The 21375-nt window shown below is 43.2% G+C and overlaps 1 protein-coding gene across 4 annotated transcripts in view; it reads right to left on the bottom strand.

Moving 5' to 3' along the window:
- Positions 1-21375, bottom strand: part of SRGAP2 (SLIT-ROBO Rho GTPase activating protein 2) — a 111035-nt gene that overhangs the window by 40063 nt on the left and 49597 nt on the right. For all 4 annotated transcript variants that reach the window (XM_074925227.1, XM_074925229.1, XM_074925228.1 and 1 more), the window contains exons 4-6: positions 9386-9448; positions 5552-5767; positions 4529-4657 (exon numbers count right to left, since the gene is read on the bottom strand). In XM_074925227.1, the coding sequence (XP_074781328.1) occupies positions 4529-4657; positions 5552-5767; positions 9386-9448 (408 nt within the window). The remainder of the gene's footprint in view (positions 1-4528; positions 4658-5551; positions 5768-9385; positions 9449-21375) is intronic.

The following is a 21375-nucleotide window of genomic DNA, read 5'->3' as shown; positions in this document are numbered from 1 at the left end:
CACATCTCTCATTGATCACAGAGGCATCATGACTAGGGGCCCTCAGAGTTGGCCCTAAACAGAATTCTCAACCTCTAATCCCATACAAATTTCAACATCATGTTATAATTAGTCTCCTAGGCAAGTACAGCTTAAACTGTTGTAACATTTTTACAGAGTTCTCATAGAGTACTAGAGAGTTCACTTCATGCTGTTAAAAAAAACCCTGAAAAGTAACCTAGAAGTGTATTTCTTTAGATTCCAACCTTGATTTCAGGAGCACTGATTCCCATTGAAAACACTCCTAAATCCTTAAATAAACAAAGCGAGAAGAAAACAACGCACTAAAGTACTATCTGGAGAAACAAGCCACAGGATTTGGATCATCTGCAAAGGTTAATCTGCATCGAAATCATTCCACCCGAGATACAGAGAAGTGCTTAATTCAGTGTACTTCAGGAAGCAAGAACACGACCTGTACATCACAGGCATAAAGAACAGAGTCATCCAAAAAGCAAGCAGCGATCTGGTGGGATGACTTCATTGCTGGGGTGAAACAGAAGAGCAAAAAACTTTCAAGCAGAAAGTGGTCATGGTCAAGAATTTCCTGGCTATTACTGACACCAGGATGATGTCACTGAAAGACAATCAAGCAGCTTCATCTCCACCACGGCTCTGCAGCCAAGACTTAATGTTTCAGAGGGGAGAAAGGCGCTTTTCATTAGCTGATCAGAAACAGCCTGAATTTTCCAGACATCTAATAAAGTGAGCGAGAAGGGAGCCCACCTTCTTGGAATTACAAGCAAGATTACATATGCTAGGAGAATATCCAAAAAGAAAGAGACCATCTGCTTGATTGCTGTGCTGCTCTGTAAGCAAAATTCACATGAAATCTCCTCCTCACCCACCATTTGGGTCTCATCACTGTCATTGTGTGCAAACGCAGAAAAAAAAAAAAAAAAAAAGGGGAGGGGGGGTGCGGGGAGGAGGGAGAGAGAGCGACTGCTGGACCGTTCCCTGCTTTCACAGAATTTCTGTCACCAAGATGCCTGGCTCCCGTGCCAACAAGCTGTGGCAGGTGTGGAGTCTTCTAAAAAGAGCTGCAGTTGCTGGTTAGGCTGGAGGCAGAGAATTAAGGGACATTACATTCAATCAGAAAGAACAAAAACTAGAAAAAAAAAAAAAAAGAAAAAAAAAAAAAGATGCTTGATTGAGAATTTGCACGTGTGGAGGCAGTCTTGGATTAACAGCCACTCAAAGCTACTGCTCTTCTGCATGCACACTCCAGTGCCATCCTCTGCAGTCATCTGGGGAAAACTAGTCCAAACTGGGCCAACAGGCCAGCCAGGATTAGGATCAGCTCAGATTTAACAGGAGCAGTCGCTCCTTTTCCCTTCCTGCTGGGGGCCAGACGGTTGCCCACCCACCCAGGGCATCCTCCTCGCTGAGCTGCTGCGTGAGGGCACTTCGCTGGTGGGATGGCAGAGTCAAACGGGACTTAATATTTGACACCCCACCTCACTGAGCAGCAGGATTGCATTAAGCCGGCAAAGTTTTTTGGCTTTATGATACTTAAGCCAGTGACAGAAAACATTTTTCTGCCCACTCCCCCACTTTAATATTTTTAAAAGTCCAACATACTGTATTTATAAATGTATCAGCCTTGCCACCCCTTTTTTGGGTTATATAAATGTTTGATGGAATCATTCTCCAAGGAAATCAATTTTTTATAAGAATTTAATGATAACTTATTCAAATTCTCTTCCCAACATGACAGCTGATTAACCCTTTGCCAGTTGGCAGTTTTCAAACAGGCCCAAAAGATTTAAGGAGAAAGAGCCCTCTGTTTTAAAATGCAATTTTCATTTGGAAGAGGAAGTATGAGATCTTGGAGTAAACAGCAATAGCATCACTATTCCTACAAAAGTAAAGTCATCTTTAGGACTCACACATACACACCCATTTTTATCTTTTTTAAAATCCTGTCCTAGTCACCCTTTCATAAATATGAGTTAATACAAACTTCCCCATTGCTGCAGTATTTCATTAGCATCAAAGAGATGCCTCGGTCCCCAAAGTCAGGAAATTCAAAACTACTGGGCTATGTCAGGAACAATTTATTGCTCTTAACTCATGATGAAGAATTAACTCACTGTTATCCTTCCACGCACACTGGAGGGGGAACACAATGTGCTGTATAAACACGGTAGGTTTAATGCTCTTTGGCCTAACACAATCTACTTGTAAGTAACTCTGGAGATTGCTTTTATATTATATTTCAAAATTCACCATCATCAAATGATTAGATCAAGGAAAAGATTTAAGACCTGGCTTAAAAATCACATTTCTATTTAAGTCAGATGCTTCAGATAACCATCACTGGTTATAATCGTTAATTTTCGATCCTTCAGGATCAAAGGCATTAATAAATCTATATTCCCTGCATCTTAACGATGAGATAACTGAATTCCATCTCACGTGCTCCCAGGCAAGTCCCACATTTTTCCATGCCTTCTGAAAACAGAGCGGATGATAGTTTTAAAGATGATGAGAACTTGCCATGTAGTGTTAAACTGAATGCTCCAAGGAACACGAAGGGGTTAACACGGGCACAGACTCCCCCAGAGTCACCCAGTGACAGATCCACGCTGCTGTCTTGCCCCACTGCCTGCAAAGCTGGATAACTTGCATTTGTCAGGGTACTACTTAAAAGATCTCAGGTCTGGGCTTAAAAATTGTTATGGGTTTATGAAATCCAAATGGATTCTTTACTATATATGACTCATGAAAATGTACCAAGAACAGTCTGTTTAGCAGACAACTGAACCAAGAACATTTGCAGTATTTGGGGGAGGACTTCTAGATAGGATTTTAAAAGAAAAAAATTAAGGCAACTGAACTACGTTGATGTCAGTGAAATGAAGCCCTATCTTGTACATTTAAAAATAAAAATATACAGACAGTTATCAGTTGTTACGCATGGCACGATTCAAGTTGAGCAAATGTTAACCAGAAAAGGTCTCCTAAACAGGCAGCAGGTATAAACGAAACATGCCTCTTCAGTTCAGCAAGTTTGCAAAATGTGACATTTTGAAATAACAGTATTTTTCAAAACCATCCAGCACTAACAGTCCTGACCTCCAAAGGACAGGTTTAAATAAATACCCGGCGGAAGTGCACTTCATGTGATTTTTATCATCAGCGGAATAAATGTATTCTATATATTGTTAGGTATTAATATATATTTAATTAAGATTAAGAATATTATTATTCTTATAATATAACTAAATATATATTTAATTAAAATTAAGAATATTATTATTCTTAATATTAAGAATATTAATTATAATTAATTAATAGTCACCAATTAATAGCTGACTAATTAATAGTGATCCGAGTGCTCTTTATTGCCTGTGTCTAGAGACACTTCTGTTCATTCCTGCCCGCTCCTGCAAGGCAAGTCCCCTTCGGGCTTTGCAGTTGAGTGTTTCTAATCGCGACGGCAGCGGGCGGCCCTTGGCAAGCAGAGCGACAGCCAGTGACCCAGGCACAACGTGCTCAGTGCCCCTGGCAGGGCAGTTCTGCAGGCTGAAGGGGGCAGTTCTGCATTTGTGAGAAGTCTTGGGATTCCTAACCGGCTTTTCTGAGTTTTCAAAGAGGACAGATCTGTTTTTTTTTTTTCTGTTGTGCATTTCACCGAAAGCAGAATTGATGCCCCCTGAGTACCAGCAGCATCGTTTGGCTGCAGAATGGAGAGCACGCAGGCAGCTGGGGAAGAAGCTCCCTCCACCTTCTGCTCCATTACCCAGGTTCTGCAGAGAGCATTCTAAGGAGAGGGGGGGGCTGGTTCCTACAGCTGCGTTATTTCTTGGTTTCTTTACACAGACAGAGCGCGGAGCGGCAAGCAGCGGGACCCCCATCCCTGCTGACACCCCTCTGGGCCCTGTCAGAGCTGGACTGACAACGACAGAAGCGATGCAGCAAGTTGCTGCAGAGCTGGTGGGTCAGGGTATCGAAGGGAAGGTCTAAAAAAGCAGCAAGGTTCGTCCCTCTTGTGAAACGTGCTGGAGGAAGCATTAACCTTGAAATAGATGCAGTTTTTCAAAGCAAGTTGAATGCAGCTTTAGAAAACGCTTCTGTCCTTGATTTCTTTCACCAACTCGTATAGTGTTTCTACAGCTAACATTCTTTTTTTAAAATGTGCTTCTGAGTTACACTCCTGCAGGTTTGCTTAAAATAGTAAATAGAAAATGTCAAGCAACAGTGTGATCCTGAAGCTGAGTTTCATTTTAACTGAGCAAGTCCTCCTTCTACACGTTTCAATGCCAGGTTTCTCGTGCGAGCTTCTATCTGTGCAACAAACTGAGTTAGCCCTCTAAGAAAAACTCACTTATAATGACCAATTATCACGCCTGCTGTTACCCTCTAAGCTGCCCATCCAAGCCCATCATTCCACAGAGGTGCTGGGACAGGAGCTGCTGCAGGAGAGGCACAGGGGAGGGTTAATGGCAATGATATTCACTGCAGGCACCCAGGCAGCAGCACTTACATCAATGAGATCAGACAGGTCATGAATGTAATACTTGAATACAGATGCATTGGTGGCTTCCAGAGCTAGCAGATACTCGTTTCTTGCCTTAATAGCCTTCAGTCTATTTTCTGTGTACTTCGCTTGGCGCTAGAAGAGAAACAAAACCAGAATATATTTTAAAAAAGAGGTGCAGCAGGAGTAACCACATTCTTAGTAACACCAGAGGATACTGAAGGGATCTCCTTCTGCTCACACAGTTTTCATTCATCTGGATTCTAGTTTTATCAAGACTCAAAGACTTGGAATTTAGATTAATTATTTAGATGTTTTTAAGCATTATTATACTAAACAGGTTTGCATTTAAACTCTTAAAACTGACTGCGGTTTGGGGAAGATTAAGGGAAGAATGAGGGAACGAGGTGGGTTTATGAAGCTATAGCCCAGTTCCAGCATCACTAGCGCGGCTGGTAGAAGCCCATAGGTAGTCCGAGGGCTGCCACAGGCACCCCACCTCTTCCAACAGAAGCTAGGCTTAAACTTGGTCCTCTGAGAGCCCAAATCTATCCAAAAATAACTGTTCACCTTCTATTGGCTTGAACCTTAGTGCTGAACTACTTGACTGACTGATTGCTAAGCCAACCTGTTCTGCCCACGAAGCCAGTTTGGGGTCGCACGTCTCTGTGCCACAGGTCAGATCTTACGCTGGCATGAAATGGTAAACAAAAATCACACAAAGAAGAAACCACATTAACCAAGACTTCCAAGGCAGCAGTTGTTACTTTCATACTCGAACCTCGGTTTAGCTTTTTGTGCCATGCCCATATAGCCGGGCATAATATAAAATGTGTATCTGGCTGTCCTAAAAGAAACTCGGTGCTAGATTTTGCCTTTCCTAAATCTGAATGTTTCAAACTTGTACAAAAACCAAGACTTGCATTGGAATGTCACAAAGGAGGGAACTCAGCAGCTCCTGTGCTGAACCACTGCAAAGATTCCCTCCTCAAGCCTTCTACAGAGGCAGTAGCAACGCTATGGAAGTACCTTCTCCTTCATTTTCTCTATTTTTTTGACAGAGCTTCGTCGAACATGTTTTTCTTCAAACTTGACGTTGGAAGTTGAGTCAGGGGAGCGCGGCGTCTGCTTGTCCTCTTGTTTCACTGACTTCCCAATCTGCTTTTCTTCCTGCTTCTCTGCCTCCTTCAGTTTGCTCTGAGCACTGATGCTGTCAGCGTTGTACATATGGTAAGTTTTCATAACCTGCAGAAAACGATACACAAGGGTCAGAAAGCACCACAGTTCGATTCGCAGAGGAGCACTGGGTTTATCTAAATGACAAACTAGGCACACAGATGTTTTGCCTTATTTTATCTGCATGACCAAGTCTTGGGGAGAACAGCCGTACATCGGGAAAGCTCACAGGCTAGGAGGGAGGAAAAATTCCTAAGAAAGAAGTCACATGCTACGACTTTTTTTTTATTTTTTAATTTGGCCAATGCACTCCCCAAAACACTAAGTTTCTTTAACATAACTATTTCATAATAGCTGTCCATCATGTTTATTTTAAACACAAGACATTGTACTAAGCAAAGGCTTTTGGACAGTGACCAGCAAGTCAGACCCGGTCACTAGTTGCGAGTTGGAAATATCTAAACCAGCAAAACACTCAGGGAATTTTCACATCTCAAAAAAGCACGAGAGAAGATGCACGAATGAAATTGATGAAATGAATCTGAAAGCAAAGTGGCTTATTTTGCAGCTGCTTCTTTGTTTAACTTTGGCATGCGCCTTCCTGTGCAATCCAATAAAGGAGTCATAAAACTCAAAAAAAGAGAGAGACTAAATCCAGCCTCCTTGCTATTCAAAGGAAATTATATGCCAGCGTTGGAAAATGATAGCTTTTCATCAGCAGGTAAGGTTTCAGAAGGGATGCCTATCCGTCTTTCATCTGGATGAATCAGTCCTTTAAACACCACAAGTCTCAAGAAACTGTATTTAAATCAATAGTCTGAACACAATGGCTGCAAAAGCAACTTGGGTTCGATCTGTTTAAATCAAATTTGATACGTAAAAGTACTTCTGTTCATCTTATGTAATACAAATATTAATAAAAAAGTGTGGTTCTTTTGCTCAGGGAGTCCTGGACTCTGTATTATATTGGCAATTTTTATTACAGCACATTTTTTTGTAAGTATAGATAAATATCCAAGTTGCAAAAAAACCCCCATTTGTTTCACAAGATACTCGTGTCTAGATTTGTATTAAGAAAACAAAACCAAAAAACCAAAGGACATAATATATAAACTAGCTTTATCCACAGACGCAAAGCAATTCAATTCACACACCAAAGCAAACGTGACGATGATACAATTTTGATAGGGGGCCAAAAAAAGGCGGAGTTGCATAAAGACCCCCCCAATAATGTCGTTCCAGCATTAATAAAGACCCCACTTGCAAATCATTTATTTCAGATGAAAACCCATTTATACCCATTCCACCTTAGTCTGAACCATAACATAATTTTACGTAAGTAGGATGCATGCTCTCTCTTTATGCAGTGATCAGCAAAGGTTCTCAGATACAAAGAGACGGTGTATTTAAACATGAAAGAGAATGTGAACGCAGCCAGTATTAAAGAGAGACTTTCTGAATAATTTACACACACACACACTTTCAGCTCCTGCATATGCTTAGACTATAAAGCAGGCATTTATAATAATAGATGCAAAGTAGTTTCTTTTCCTCTATCACTGGAAGTGGAACTGGCAGAAAGCAAGAGAAGCAGAAAAAAGAAATCACAATTTTAATGATTTTTTATCCTGCTGCTGGTGCCACACTGGCAGCTACAAGCTCTGCCTGGCCCCCATTTGGTGGTGAGGCCACTATCAACTCACTGGTGCCTGCTGAGGGCAAGAGCATGGCCAAGGACTGACTGCACAGGGCCACTCAGGGCAAAAACTTCCAGGTTATAACAATCCTCTCTGTTTTATCTCTCTAGGGAAACTAAAGACTTCATCTGTGACAATTTTGCCTGAAAACAGGGATTCTGCCAATCCTTTAGATACCCAGCAGAACAAGAGGTGGAAGTATTTCTAAAAGTCCCAATAAAAGCAATCCCAACAGTGATTGAGTCCAGCAAGAAATATCTTTTCATACGATCAGCTGAGGTGGCTTTTTCAAAGGAAAAGAAATTTTCTGGTGAAGAGAAAATTTAGAATTTTACAGCAGAAGGAATGAATAAATAGAATTCAAGTTCCTAGCACTGCCATTAAAAAAAATTAATACCCTACATCGCTTTGTTTATCAGAGGCTGAATTCTGGAAGATCTTCCTTCCACTGATAGAGAAAACAGGACTCGGTGTTTGGCTCGATGACCTGTCAGAGCCTGCCGTGCAAAAATTATTACGTATGCCTATGTGAACTCTGCTACCATTATCCACTTCAGTGCCATGTGAACTTGGGTTAGAAATATATCCTGGTTCCTAAAAGTCTGTGTTCAGAGACAGATCTATATTCTTCTGCAGGATGCCATCCAAGTACATGACTCGAAAGTTGAATCAGATTGTGCCCTCAAAAAAAAAATAATTTCTAGAGTAGGCAGTGCTGGTGACAGGCACTGCTACACTGACAAAGCCACCTTCACACCCCAAGTAAATTGTCTGCCTTTCAGGAACAGGAGCACAACGTGGTTTGCTCACGCTGTTGTAAAGCAAAGCTGCACGAAGTACAGAGACAGTACATCGAACCACAGGTCAGCTTCAAAGAGCCTCCAGCTTCCACCGTACTGCTTGTTCTTGGCTTTCCTGGCGAGGAACACAAACCCTCTTTGCCCACAGAAAAGACTCAGTAATGCTAAACGCTCTAACCTAGAAAAAGAGGAAAATCATAAACTGGATTCAGTGTCGGAGCTCCTCAACTGCCATTTCAGCAGAAAGAACGTTTTTCCTACTCCTGAGCTGCCTTTTTTCCTTAAAGTCTAAATATTTGGCTTCGATGCTCTAAGGAAACACGTCCCGTCTATACATTTTGCTGATATGGGAAATTTCAGAGAACATTGACATTAATGCCAAATTTCATCACAAGGTTGATAAGCCACGGCTTGAGAAACATCCCTGGATCATCTTTTGAAAAGGACAAAGGAAAGAACACATACCTCAGTGTAATGACCCAGGGTATCATTAAAGAAGGACAAAAGACATTTTGAGCCACAAAAACTGCGTGCAGGTTCTGCTTTTAAAAGAGAACTAGCTCAGTAACAGCTGCAGAAAGCAAAAATTTAATCAAACAACAGGCTTTTCCATTCATCTATGGAGAAGAAAAATCCCCAAGCAGCATATGAACTTTTATGAACACATTCCTTCTCCTTCCCAAGGCAGTGCCTCTTTCTTGGTGACTCCAACGGACATACCGAGAAGCAAAAAGCACAGATGGAAGACTATTACTCTAAAGGGAGCTGTTTTGCTGAAAGAGGTGAGGAACAAATAAACACAGTAGGTCTCCCCGCTGAAGCTCTATGCTGCCTTTGTATGCTCAGACCACACAAAACCACGGACTGGAGATTTTTAGCGTATTTGGAAATAATTCTAATATCTCTTACGCTGTTTAAAACCAACACTGCAGCTAGTAGCAGGTGTGCATTGAAGTGAGATCTCTGAGAAGTGGAGCCAACACTTACGGAGCTGAAACAGTGTAAGGAGAGAGTGAAAAAGTGAGATTTATGGTGCTCTATAGTGTGGTGAACACAAGCTGCCCCAAACTACAAAGGCAGCAGACATTTATCAGTCTTGGTGCTTAGTCTCTGCTGTAACAGCAGGCTGGGAGAAGTCAAACACTTCTTCCTTCTGCCTGAAAAGATGCCAAGAAGTCAGTTTGATTTACCGTGTAGAGTTCATTCAAGACCTTCATCAAGTCTTCCTGGAGCTGCAATCCCACTTCCTTGCTCTGCAACAAAACAGAGAAATGAAAGTTAATTGGGGAAGATGGCAAAAAGGCGGAGGAAGCGAGCATGCTCTGCATCTACGAATAATTTAGGCTCAGTTAAGCACCGCTAGTTATGCTAGCAAATCCACTAACTGCTCAGCCCGGAGCCACTTATGGTCAGATTGTACAAACAGTATTAATAAACCGAAGTGTTGTGTTATATATGCACAGTCAGAAAAGCCCTACGGTACGGAGACAGGGAAGTTTCCGGAGAATCTGAGATTTTCAACATTACAAGCCTGGAAACACCCAGATTTGCCCATTTAAGCAGGATCAAGCAAGACTATGAATACAGGACAGCTTGGTATGGAAGTTGAAGAAATGCAGGGAGAGAATGCCAACAGGAATGATCCTCCTTTACTGAACATCCTATCACAGAACGGGCAATACTTCAATTTTGTTGATGTAAGGTACCTTCTTGACGAAGCCAGACCCTGCGGCTGTGATGACGGCTCTTTCCTTTGTCCTTGTACCCCACTCCCAGCCCTTCGGTACCACCTGCCCTCCTATCCTTGTTCCTTCAACCCCACGCACATCACGGGTTGCCAGTGCCATCCCATCGTTGAGGAAAGGAGGTTGCTCAGATGGGTCTGGCAAGATGTTACAACTTAGGAAGATGGATCCAAGAAGGAAACCTTGCTGGAATATCTCCCAGCTCTGACTTGATAAGCCTCATGCACAGATTATTAAATTTATTTCCCAGATTCACTTGGGCAACAGTCACTCTTGGGTACTTTTGGATACTGGAGTGGAAATGGCTTGCTGAAGAAGCAGAGTTTGTCACGGGGAAGTTTGGAGGAGCAGGGAGATGTGCTTGACAGCAGGTCTTTTTGCCCGTTGGTACAGAAGGAGATGCTCCAACTAGAGTTTGTGCTGACTGTATTTGAAAGGCTGTAAGAGCCGAGTCTATTTTTAAGCAGAATATTAATGTATTTACTTCTTTTAGTTTTGTATGACAAAGCCATTCAGAGTTAAAAAAAAAATAAAATTTGCTTTCAGATACACAAGCTCTTCTTTGTGCCTCCATGAGATTTACCTCTTCTTCCACAAATACCACAATAGCCTGCCACACCCTCTAGCTTCCTCTGGCAAATGTTCCTTCACTTCTGTATATCATCACCAGAGCTACAAACAGAACCAACACATCAACAAAAAAGAAAATAAAATAAATGACTCTTATAGGGCTTTACATACATACATTCCCATTTCCATTCACATTTTAAATCAGTATGGGATTTACCTCAACAAAGCAATCAGCTTTTTTTTTTTTTTTTTTCTTTTTTAAACTACAAGGACGACAACATGATTTAACCATACCAATACAAATCACTCTGTCCTGGGGGACACTTGCATTACTGAGCTGCCTAGTTAAACCTAAGGCTATATGACTCATGAACGTGTTGCCTTCACTAATACAGCAGAATGAAAAAAAAAACCCAAAAACCAAACAGTACAGGTAGACATGACTGGCTGTCAAAACCAGCTGACACTTGAACTAGCCTGCAGCCAAGTGTCAGATTTTAAAAATGTATTTACTTATTTAAACTCCCTGCTAGGAGCCGCCAGCACTTCTGCATCGCAGTTGGACTCAAGTACCGCGTGAAAAGCTGGTGCTGGCGCACGTTTGGCTTGAGTAAATACAGGAACAGATAAACTTCTGGTTTTCTAATAAATACACTGCAACGTCCAAAAATGTGCATCCATAATTGCTGACACAGGGCACCTCAGTATGCAAAGCCCTCTTTGAAGAGGCGTTTCTGCATGCAATAGAGCTTGTATGCAAAGGAGGGCGAAGCGACTTTCTTAATGAGTTCAATGGTACTATTAATCTTCGCTTCATTAGAAACAGGATTTCATGCTCAAACTGTCACGTGTTTGCATTCTGAAGAGCTTCCACGAGAAAAGCTGAGAATTTCAGACACGTCAAAAAGCACATTCAGCCACACACCTTGCAAAGCAACGCAAAGGCGCAGCCACACGCTCCATCGCTGCCGTCTCCAGCTGCCCCGGCGCAGCACCGCCGTGCACACACACCTGCACAAATCCCCTTTTTCTACAAGCAGGAGTATAAATGACCACAAAAAAAAATCTCCATATTTGTAATATAATTTATACCTTTCAGCCTACAGTTATTGAAAGGGATTAAAGCCAACAAAGTCACAGTTAGACCCAAACAGATGTTTCCTTTCTTTGCCGTTGAAGACTCCAAGAAGCAATGTCCCAACTGTTATCCCTTTCACCCCAACAGGCTGCTGAAGTGATTTTAATTTACTGCTTCACTCCTGTTCTGTGGCGCACATTATCACACCCCATCACCCCTTTGGAATGCCAGGAAAATCCATACCCATTCTGACGGGGAGCTGGTTATCATCCCTGCCTTGTAGCAACCAGCCAAGATTGCCACACATTATAAACCTAGCAGAGCTGTTGGGTTCAGAGCATCATACAATACACACTTTAAGGTGAAATAAAAAAGGAAGAGGAGGGGAAATGGGAGACATCAATCATCAAGTATTTATAAAACCATATATTAAGCCCAGAACACGACTGAAGGGGAAAGCTCCCTCAAAAAACCCCAAACTTAAGGATAACAGGCAATTATTCCTTACATGAAGTGTGATGCAGCACACGAGGAGGAGGCCTTTGAGTCAACCTTGCAAGCTGGGCACCAAAATAGGGGGAAATGGGGGTGGGGAAAGAAGTATAACACAGAGCTGCCTTTGTCAGCCATCAGACAAAATGTTTCTCTCAGTCTGGTGGAAGAGAAGGAATCGTACCAGCAGCCCCGGAGAGCGCAGGGAAAAGCTACGGGGGGAAGGTCTATCCCCAAGGCTTTCGCTGTAGTGTCCTCCCCAACAGACGGAGAGATGGAGGCAGAGAGACACCCCGGGATTTGTTACCTTGTCAAAAGCAAACAACACCCTATCCAGAGGGAAAGGTCGGATCCATCTCCAAGTGACCTTCACTAATGACGGCTCTGCTCAGGCTGAACAGCAGCCAGCCAGCTTCAACCGCTTGGCTCCTATAAAATGTTTAACTGGAAAAAATCCCAACGGTTACTCGTATTTAATGACGGAGATCTCAGAAACGCAGTCTTAGCCCTTCAAGTACAATCTTCTAACATTTTCAAACCTCTGTCTGTAATTTCATAGCTCTAATCATTCTGAGGCGCAGGAAAGAGATAAAGCACACCAAATTCCACATTTTCTGAGGTTTTATTAATAAAAGACATCCCGGTGAGTAATTGGAGAAACCAAGGAAGAGAGCAGATGCCCTGTTTCTCTACACCAACAAAAAGCCAGGCAGACTTAAACACTCATAATCTAATAACTATGTTTTCTCCACACTTTTCCACTAATTAGAAAGTGCAAATGCATCTGCTGCTACATGTAGCAAGAAAAACTTTATTCAGTTTATAGATTTTACTCATTCACTGCCTACTAAGGCAGTGTTTACCTGATTGAATCTTCATGCTCTGCACGTTAGAAGTATATAATATCTACTGGGGCAAGCAAATTTGATAGGTTCAAGGTTATTTATGCCTACAAAGTTCAGGAAAAGAAAAAGATAAAGAGGTAATTCAGACAAACCCATACTTAAACCAGCATTTCTGCCTGAAAGGTCAAGATAGAGTTAAGCCATGAGACAAAAGCCAACATATTGATGAAGTAAAAGGCAAAAAGAGAAAGGTTATGTAATTTAATTTTAGATTATCCTGTTTTGAATACTGTCCAGTTCAGCAGTTTTCGCAGCTGACTGTGTTTCTGCGGTGATGTTTTATTACAGACTGTTACGTACGTTGTGACCCGTTCACACCGGCCTGGCACGGCGCTGTCGGCAGCGCGATGCCACAGACAAGAAGCATCCAAGGTCAGGTCCTTTACCTTCTCATACCTTCCAGTCCCAGGTTCCTAAACCAGCTCCCCAGGCGGCCAGATGTGCTACTGGAAAAACAAATGTCTGGCACCAACGCTGATGAAGGGGAACATCCTGCTTTTTCTTTCATTTAAAGAAAAAAAAAAAAAGTTAGTGATTCCCAATCTCCAAGAGATTTTTGCAAAAACAAGACCTCCAGTTTTACTATAGCTGAAAGCACAAAAAAAGCTGAAGCTGCTGCTCATCACTGCAGTGGTATGAGTCACAAAGATTTTATAACTGTCTTTTTCTCAACATCAGAGATGATTAATGAAAGTGACTGGCTGAGTCTGTTTTCAACGCCCTGAGCACTGAACTCTTCAGACAGGAGGAGCTTTCCAGCAGCACGCTTCACTGTGCTGGTGAAACTGCCCGGACTGGACCAATCATCTGCCTTTCACCCGGCTCTTTTCAGCCCATTTGCTTATTTCTTGCATAAAATTGCTCATTCACTGTACAAACTGCTGAAGCATCAATTATGCGAAATAGATTAAAATGAATATTTTAATGCGTATTCAGGTTGAAGAAGAAGAGAAGAAGTCTAAGTGCCAAATTGTCAAAACGCAAAAACTCTTTGTGCTTCCAAATGAGCTCTCAAGAAAGAAACTGCCAGACTGCTGGACTGGAAAAAACCTTACATTAAGATGAAGGTAAGATAGATCACAGGTGTCATGAAAACAAGAGCTATGCAATGAACGCTGTTAATTTAATGCCGCTCCCCATACTGATTCCACCAAAATAAAAGGTTTAGGAGAAAAGAGCTGAGCTAGCCGACCCTGATAAATGAAAATCCACTGGAAGAAGCAGAACAGTTAGCTTGGGAAAGTCAAAAGAAAATGCTCAAGTGCTGTAGAGGATAGTGGACCTGATGCACAAAGAGAAGTTTCCTGAGGTCCCACGGAGTTCAAAGTGCATCCAGATTAAAGGCTTGAATCTGAAGGAGATTGCAAGATCGTGCTAGAATGTGGCGTGGAATTACAAATGAAATGCTCGCCAAGGACAAACACCACCACAGCCTCTGCACTTGTACATGTTTCCAGGTATCAATCTCTATTTCGACATCAGTACTATATTGTTTTTCAAAGGCAGACAGAGCTTGGAATGATTCATTTTATAAACAATCTTCCAGGAAAAACAAATAAATAAAAGCAAATCCGATAAATTTTATTATTATCTGTTCCTGCAACTAAGGTCTATCTGTACACGCCTTAAAACGCCTGAGGAAGGGCTCGTGCAACAAAATCTAATTGGCTCCAGTAATAACCAGTGGTTGCAGGCGGGTAGGGGGTGTCCCCACAAAGCTGGTCTCCTCCTTATCCCAAGCTAAACACTTGTCCCTGTTGATCTGGGGGGTGATCTGCTTCGCTGTGCACCACAAAGGCTCTCGGAAGCTGGCACAGCACGGGAGCCCACACACCCCGGCGGCGGGCGAAGGGCAAGAGGGGGGTACCAGCACCCCCCCACCTCTGCCGTTGCAAAGGTACCCGCTGCTCAGCCACAAACAGGCTGCCTTTGCTCTGCACACCAGGGGAATTATCAGCAGCACCCAAGAAAAGAAGAAAGTCATTTCAGCATGGTGACAACAGTCACCGTTACCCAGGAGTGCTAACTCGTCACATCTCAGTTCTTTCCTCGCACGCTGCCTTTCTCCAGGCTTTGCTTCAGCCCAAAACAGAAAAGCCAAAGAAGCTGCTCTAAGTGTGTGTGCGTGCACATGCATAAACATACACGCTCACACAGGCACACATACTCCTTTGTTACAACAGGGTGTATATGCACCATGCGCAGAGCTGTAGGTTGCTGCCACCCCTTGCTGGAACATAAATTCCCAGCACGCTGTGCCAGCTTCTCAACGGCCTCTTTGTTCCAGCCCTCCTCCCCTCCACCTCCCCTCTAATTTAATCAAGATGTTTTTGGGATCTACTGCAGCACTCGCTTGGCTGTTCCGCATTCCACCAAACATTAACGACTTCAGCTTCAAAATATTTGGGGGGGGGGGTAATAAATACAAGAGCTGAGGAATGCTGTCAATGTTTTATGCCCTGGATCTCAAGGCTCAGTAACGTAGTTCCAAATCTGATAGAAAGATGGTACGGCTTCAAAACAAACATACCGTGAAGTTCACGAGATGCTTTCTGTTATAAACTCAACAACAGCGAGGAAGCACTCAGCAACCATTGGTGGGTAAATGCATAAGACACCGAGATAAGAGATTTTATCTAATACGTTGCCTAAAATTATGTCAGCCAGTGACAGGGCTGCAACTGGAACCCAAATCTGCCGATTCTGACAAGAATCTTGGCTCTCTAACAAGACCGTTTCTCCACATCTTTTAAAAAGGAATAATTATGTGTACCTAGGTAGAAAACAAACATTAAATGTTGTCATGTTTTCTGAATCAACAATAGGAGCTGGGAGACAAGTGGACCGAGTTCTTGCTGAAATCTGGGAGGAAATTTGCAGAAGTGCAAGATCCTTTTTATTCCATCAAGGTTACAATACAGAGTGTTTATTATGCATTAGTTAACATCTGCTTAGGAAGTTTGTTAGAGAGAAGGCTCGCCAGGTAAAATTTTCCAAGATCATACACGTTAACGCTTAAATAGAATTTGCTAATCGAAGTTCAGAATTCTTTATAGGTAGATTCTTAATTTTTTTTCTTTAAACAGGCCTGCCTTTAATTCATCTGCATGCAGTAACAAATATGATTTATCACCTTCATGTTCTCATATAAACAATCGACTAGTTTCGCTGTCGAGAAGTGCTCCGTTGTCACCATCAGTGCAACCCATCTGCTATAAACATACCCCTTATTTCACAAGGATGTACTCCCAGTGAAGCCTGTAACCTACCTGAAGCCTGTGCAAGTTTTATGCAAGCTTCTCCCACAATTTTTATGGATAAAGTGCTCAGCCATTATCCCATGGCCCTATAGAACAGGAATTCTGCAAAGACTTCTTCTAAAGCTTCCAACTCTCCAGAATTTAAAGAAAAGCTAGGAAAACAAAATCTATGCCATACAATATACATGCATATTTTGGGTGATAGATCACCAGTTTCCATTTTAACGGTCCATTATGCATCAGTCAGTCATATTTAAATCGCAGTTGTATTATCTAGTTTTCTCCACCATTTCACTAGTGATTTGTTTCACCACTATGTCAGTAATAAGGAATTTTCCTTATTACAGCAGAATACTGTGCTCTGAAAAGCCATTCCTCCATGAAACCACGTCACATTGCTGCCTCCCCTACGTACTCTGGGCTCAAAGAGTTACTTCTGAACAATCCCCATGCCCTTTTCCTTTTTTTTTTTTTTTTTTTTTTTTTTTTTTTTTCAGAATTCTGTGCTGATCCTATAGAAACTTGGGCTTCAGGCACTCGATCCCAACAAACCAAGCAATTTTATGGCTGAGAGCATTCATTCTTGTTGTGAAGCCAGTTACATTTGCCATCACTGAGCGAGCCACATGGGAAACCGGCTTCAGAAGGTGGCAGGACCTACCAGCAAGTGGTGAAGTCCTGTAAAATATTGGATGCAATGTTCTGTAATTCTGCTCAGTTTTAATTCTCCGCACGACGGCTTTGTGCTATTGACTTCCCCCAATGCCCTTTTTCGAACTGCTGTGGTGTATCTCTAGGAAAAAACGCCTGGAGGGATCAGAGTCAGATGAATAACCTGGAGTGTCAGAGTGCTGGTACCTTGTTCCTGGCTGACCCGAATTCACGCCCCAGCAACGTAACACGCAGGAAATTAGAAACAAAATGTAATAACAACGGACGACTTTCACTCATTAAATAGGGCCAAATGCAGCGTATTCCTTGCCCAGTTTATACGCAGAAGCGACATTTTTAGGCTGCAGCATATTGCAATAAAGCTACGCCAGCTGTAGCCTTGGGTATTCAGCGCATCACCCCGAGCACGAGGCTCCGATCGCATCATCGGATCCGAGCGGGTGTGAAGCGTTAGCAGAGTAACAGAAACCAGGCACTCCAGTTACAGGTGGGGGGAATCAAATCCCAAACTCAGAAGCAGATTTCTGTACTGCTAACTCAGATAAGAGCACCGAACAAATTATTTCACTTCTTTTCCCTTCCACCCATTCCACTTGTTCTAAAAATAAACAGGTAGGAAAACCAAGAGATTTCATTTCCCCAATTAGAAAACAGAAAGTTTTAATTCCACAACTGGCCTCTGTGTCCTTTAACTTCTGGGAGAACAGTAAGCACTCAACGTGACTATTTCCTAAGGCACCCAAGGCAGAGGAAGGCGCAGTAAGGATGAAAGTGTGAGAGCGGGGATAAGCACGTACTTACCAGCTCTGCACCTCGGTGACAGATTTACTGATGGAATTTGTATAGTTACATGTTTATACTGCTATGGAGAAATATTTTTACAAATGCCCAGTGCATTTTGGCCAGTGCATTTTCCTGTGTGTGGCTTTTCTATGTGTGGTGTATTTTAAGATTTTTCATATTCTGGTACCAAGGCAGCAATGAGACATACTGCAGCTGTAAAGTAGGTCATCTAAAGCATGGACCCCCTAAGAGAATTAATAATTCTTCTTCCTTGATTACTGCAAGGCTGTTAACCAATACATTGTGGATTTTTCGCTTCACATCAAACACTGTGCAGCGTACAAGTAGATAAACTGTTCTTTTCCACGATCAAAGGTATTAAACAGGGAGCAGATTTCAAATCCTCAGTTTTGTTTTCTATATTCCTTACAGGGTTTTTGCCCCATAAATAGAATAACTTGATACAACAGCATAAAGGAAAGCTACGCTCTCACAGCAAGACCTGTAGGGCAACCACCCCTCCCTGTGCCCCCTACTCCATACTGAGAGGACAGGTCCACCTGAACGAGGCAGAAAGCAGGGCAGGACAGGGTTACTGCCACGAGCATCTCCAGTCAGCACTGCTTCAAGGAGCCCCAAGTTAAAAATAGAGAGAAAATCTAAGTTTTAAACACAGCAGGACCAACGCTGCGTGAAAGGTTCCTCTAACAGGCAGGCAGATGCTGAGGAGGTACCTGGCTCTGCTCAGAGGCACAGCTCCAGCAAGCAGCCAACTAACAGCCACTGCCTGTCCCAGGGCACCTCTGGACACACGAACTTGCACACAGACAGAATAAATCTGCCTTTCTGCCTATTAACTGCTTTACAATTTTGTTGTGCAAAAATCTGTCAAGTCAAAAAAAAAAATCTGTTCAGAAACTACTCACAACGACTGAGGTTTCCGCAGTCCGTTCTTTTAAAAAGATACTGATTTTTTTTCTAGAATTTGAACAAGACTATCAGTCGGCTTCTAGGGATATCTTAGAGACAACAGAGAAAGGTTAAAGGGACCGCTTCTCAAAGATTATACATGTGTAAATAATACAAAGGGACTCCTCTAAAAAGATATGTCCATAGGCAAGAAAACCTGATAAACACGTGAGAAACAGAAAGGTTGTACCATGCAGAGAAATCAAGAGCCACATTAAAATGACAGTGACAGGGGGATATGGTGAAAAAGGAGAGAAGAGGAAATCAAAACGTGAATCAGCTCAAATGTAGAAGTATTTTGAATACATATATATAAATAGAAGGGGCACACTGAAGGAGGATAAACAGGAGGAAATCAGAGGAGTGTGCTCCACAAAAGTAGATGGAGGAATGAAAAGGAATGTGCACGAGAACAGGCGCTGACATCAAAGCAGGTCGGTCTTCCAGGAGAGGGAGAGGTGACCAGAATAGCAACGCCGGGTGGCACACAGGCTTTAAACTTCAACCTTGTACAAAAGAAACCTAGGGCTAAATCATTAACTGTTGGACAAATAAGAATATATTACCTCCTTCCCAAAGTTTAACGATTTGTTATGAGGACAATTCCACCAGGCGTGCCCCCACCCCCAGTTTTATTTGCTCGAGAAAGGGGTTATTTATTTCACCATTTATGTTCCTTTTCTTCTGTAGTGGTGCAGAATTGCAGTGACACTGTTCCTGCGGCCAGCGGCGCCGCTGAAGCCAAATGCCAGATCCCCGCCGACGCCAACGAGATTCATCTGCAAGACTGCTGCAGCAGCAAGCCCCTTGTTGGCAATATCTTTTACTGAAACATAAAAGCATTTCCTCTGGAGAAACCAAAACAAAGGGCACGGAAAGAGTATCGTGGTCAAAGAACACCTACACCTGAGGCTGCAAGTTTCCAGTAAGATATAGACCCCCATTTGGTGCAACCACCCAGCGCTCAAACACGTAAGGGTTCTGCAGGGAGAGCTAACTGAGGAAGCAAACAAATCTGAGAGGCAGGAAGAAATGGGGCTGACACACACTGTACATCCAGCACCACTTCAGGGCTGGCTTTGGCAGCAAACACAGCTTCCCTTATCAGGAGAGATACCTTTGAAGTGGTTGGCAAGTTTCCATCTAACACTCAAACAATTAAGACCCTCCACATCGTAACATGGCCCTGGAGAGGGATCTCTTCATCATAAGACACGAGCAGAAAAACTGCGTGAGACAAAGCCACAGACCAGGCAGGCTTCCCGTGACACTGCGAACCCAAGCGCTGCGAAGTTAAACCCTCCGAAAACCCGAGTGCAGCGCAGGCACCACCGCCGGAATTTCACAAGTTCACCAACTGCAAGAGAGACCCGCTCAAGCTGGACCAGCAGCACTGCCGTGCCTGCCGTATGGCAGGTCCGAGGGGTCCAAGAGTGAACACACGAGAATCCGGCTCAGCCTGAGGATTCTCCGCCGCAGGCGCTGGCAGAGATGAGCCCCACATCGCTGATGCTCTCCTGCACAGGGAGAGCCCTGCTTTGCCCACCCCGGGCTCCGTGCTGCCCCGGCTGCAGCACAGGCAGCTCCCACCCCGCTTCCCTCCGCATCTCCGCTGCCTCGAGGACGTGTCTCCTTCCCAGCACAGACCTTATCACACCCATCCAGGTCCTCTGCAGCCTAAAGGCTGGATTACAGCAGCATGCTGTACTTAGATCTCTCTCGTTTGAAAAAAAAACAAACACTTCAGACAGCACAAGATAAGCAACCCAAGAGTTTACCAACAGAAGGGATCTCAAGTACCTCCTTTTTTTATCCTGTCTGCCCTCTCTAGCTCACCTGCTCAATCCCAGCATGATACAAAGCACTGATTCGAGAAAGACCTAAATTATAAATGGCCTGAGAAAAGGATCTCGTGCCTCCAGATTTTATTTCAACTGCCCTCAGCAAATGAGGATCTCTGTATCGCTGTCTTCTCCGTATTTCATGGCATTATTTACAACCCGGTGAGTAGTGGCTAAATATAAGTTACTAGAGCACCTGCAACCAGTCAAAACCATGTATCACTTTTTTTAGAAGGTATTTTCTAAACAGAAGTGTAAAAAATAACGTTCCTCAGACTGTCAAATAATAGCGTCCCTGTTTTTTAACACAGATGCCCTGTGTAGCACGAGACAAGGACAGCGAGCTCCCAAACCAGCAGCAAGCTTGGCAGCACAATTCCAACAGCTACGATTTCCATCAGCAAACAGTAAAACCCAAGGTCTTGCGTTAGGCCAAACCTGAGCGCCCCGACAGCATCACAGCACAGGCTCTTCCTCCTGCAGGCTGCATTCCACTAAAGCGCAGGGCACTGCAGCTCGGCTGTACTGCGTGTGTCCGGCCAGGCAGGAGCTGGTGCAGAATCAGTGAAAGAGCTGGAATGTCTGCACGGCACAAGAGAGGCAGGAAACTCAGATCTCAGCAGCAACACAGCCAGTTATTTCACTGACGAAGCCCGGCTAATTAGATCTGTGGAGAAGCTAGACACGTGCCGAGATGCAGCACCGCACTAATGCAGCTATGCCATCCAGAGCTCGTTCACGTTTGGATTCTGATGGGAACCTCCGAGTCTGCCTTCTACAGCTTCACAGAAAGATTTGTGTGAAGCAGCATTATCTTCCGTGTAGCTCCTATATAAACTACATCTGTTTCAAGACTGCTAAAAAG

Source organism: Athene noctua, chromosome 23 (genome assembly GCF_965140245.1).
Source record: "Athene noctua chromosome 23, bAthNoc1.hap1.1, whole genome shotgun sequence".
Taxonomy (NCBI): domain Eukaryota; kingdom Metazoa; phylum Chordata; class Aves; order Strigiformes; family Strigidae; genus Athene; species Athene noctua.
The sequence above is the reverse complement of the archived record's forward strand: the minus strand, read 5'-3'. Positions and strand labels throughout refer to the sequence as shown.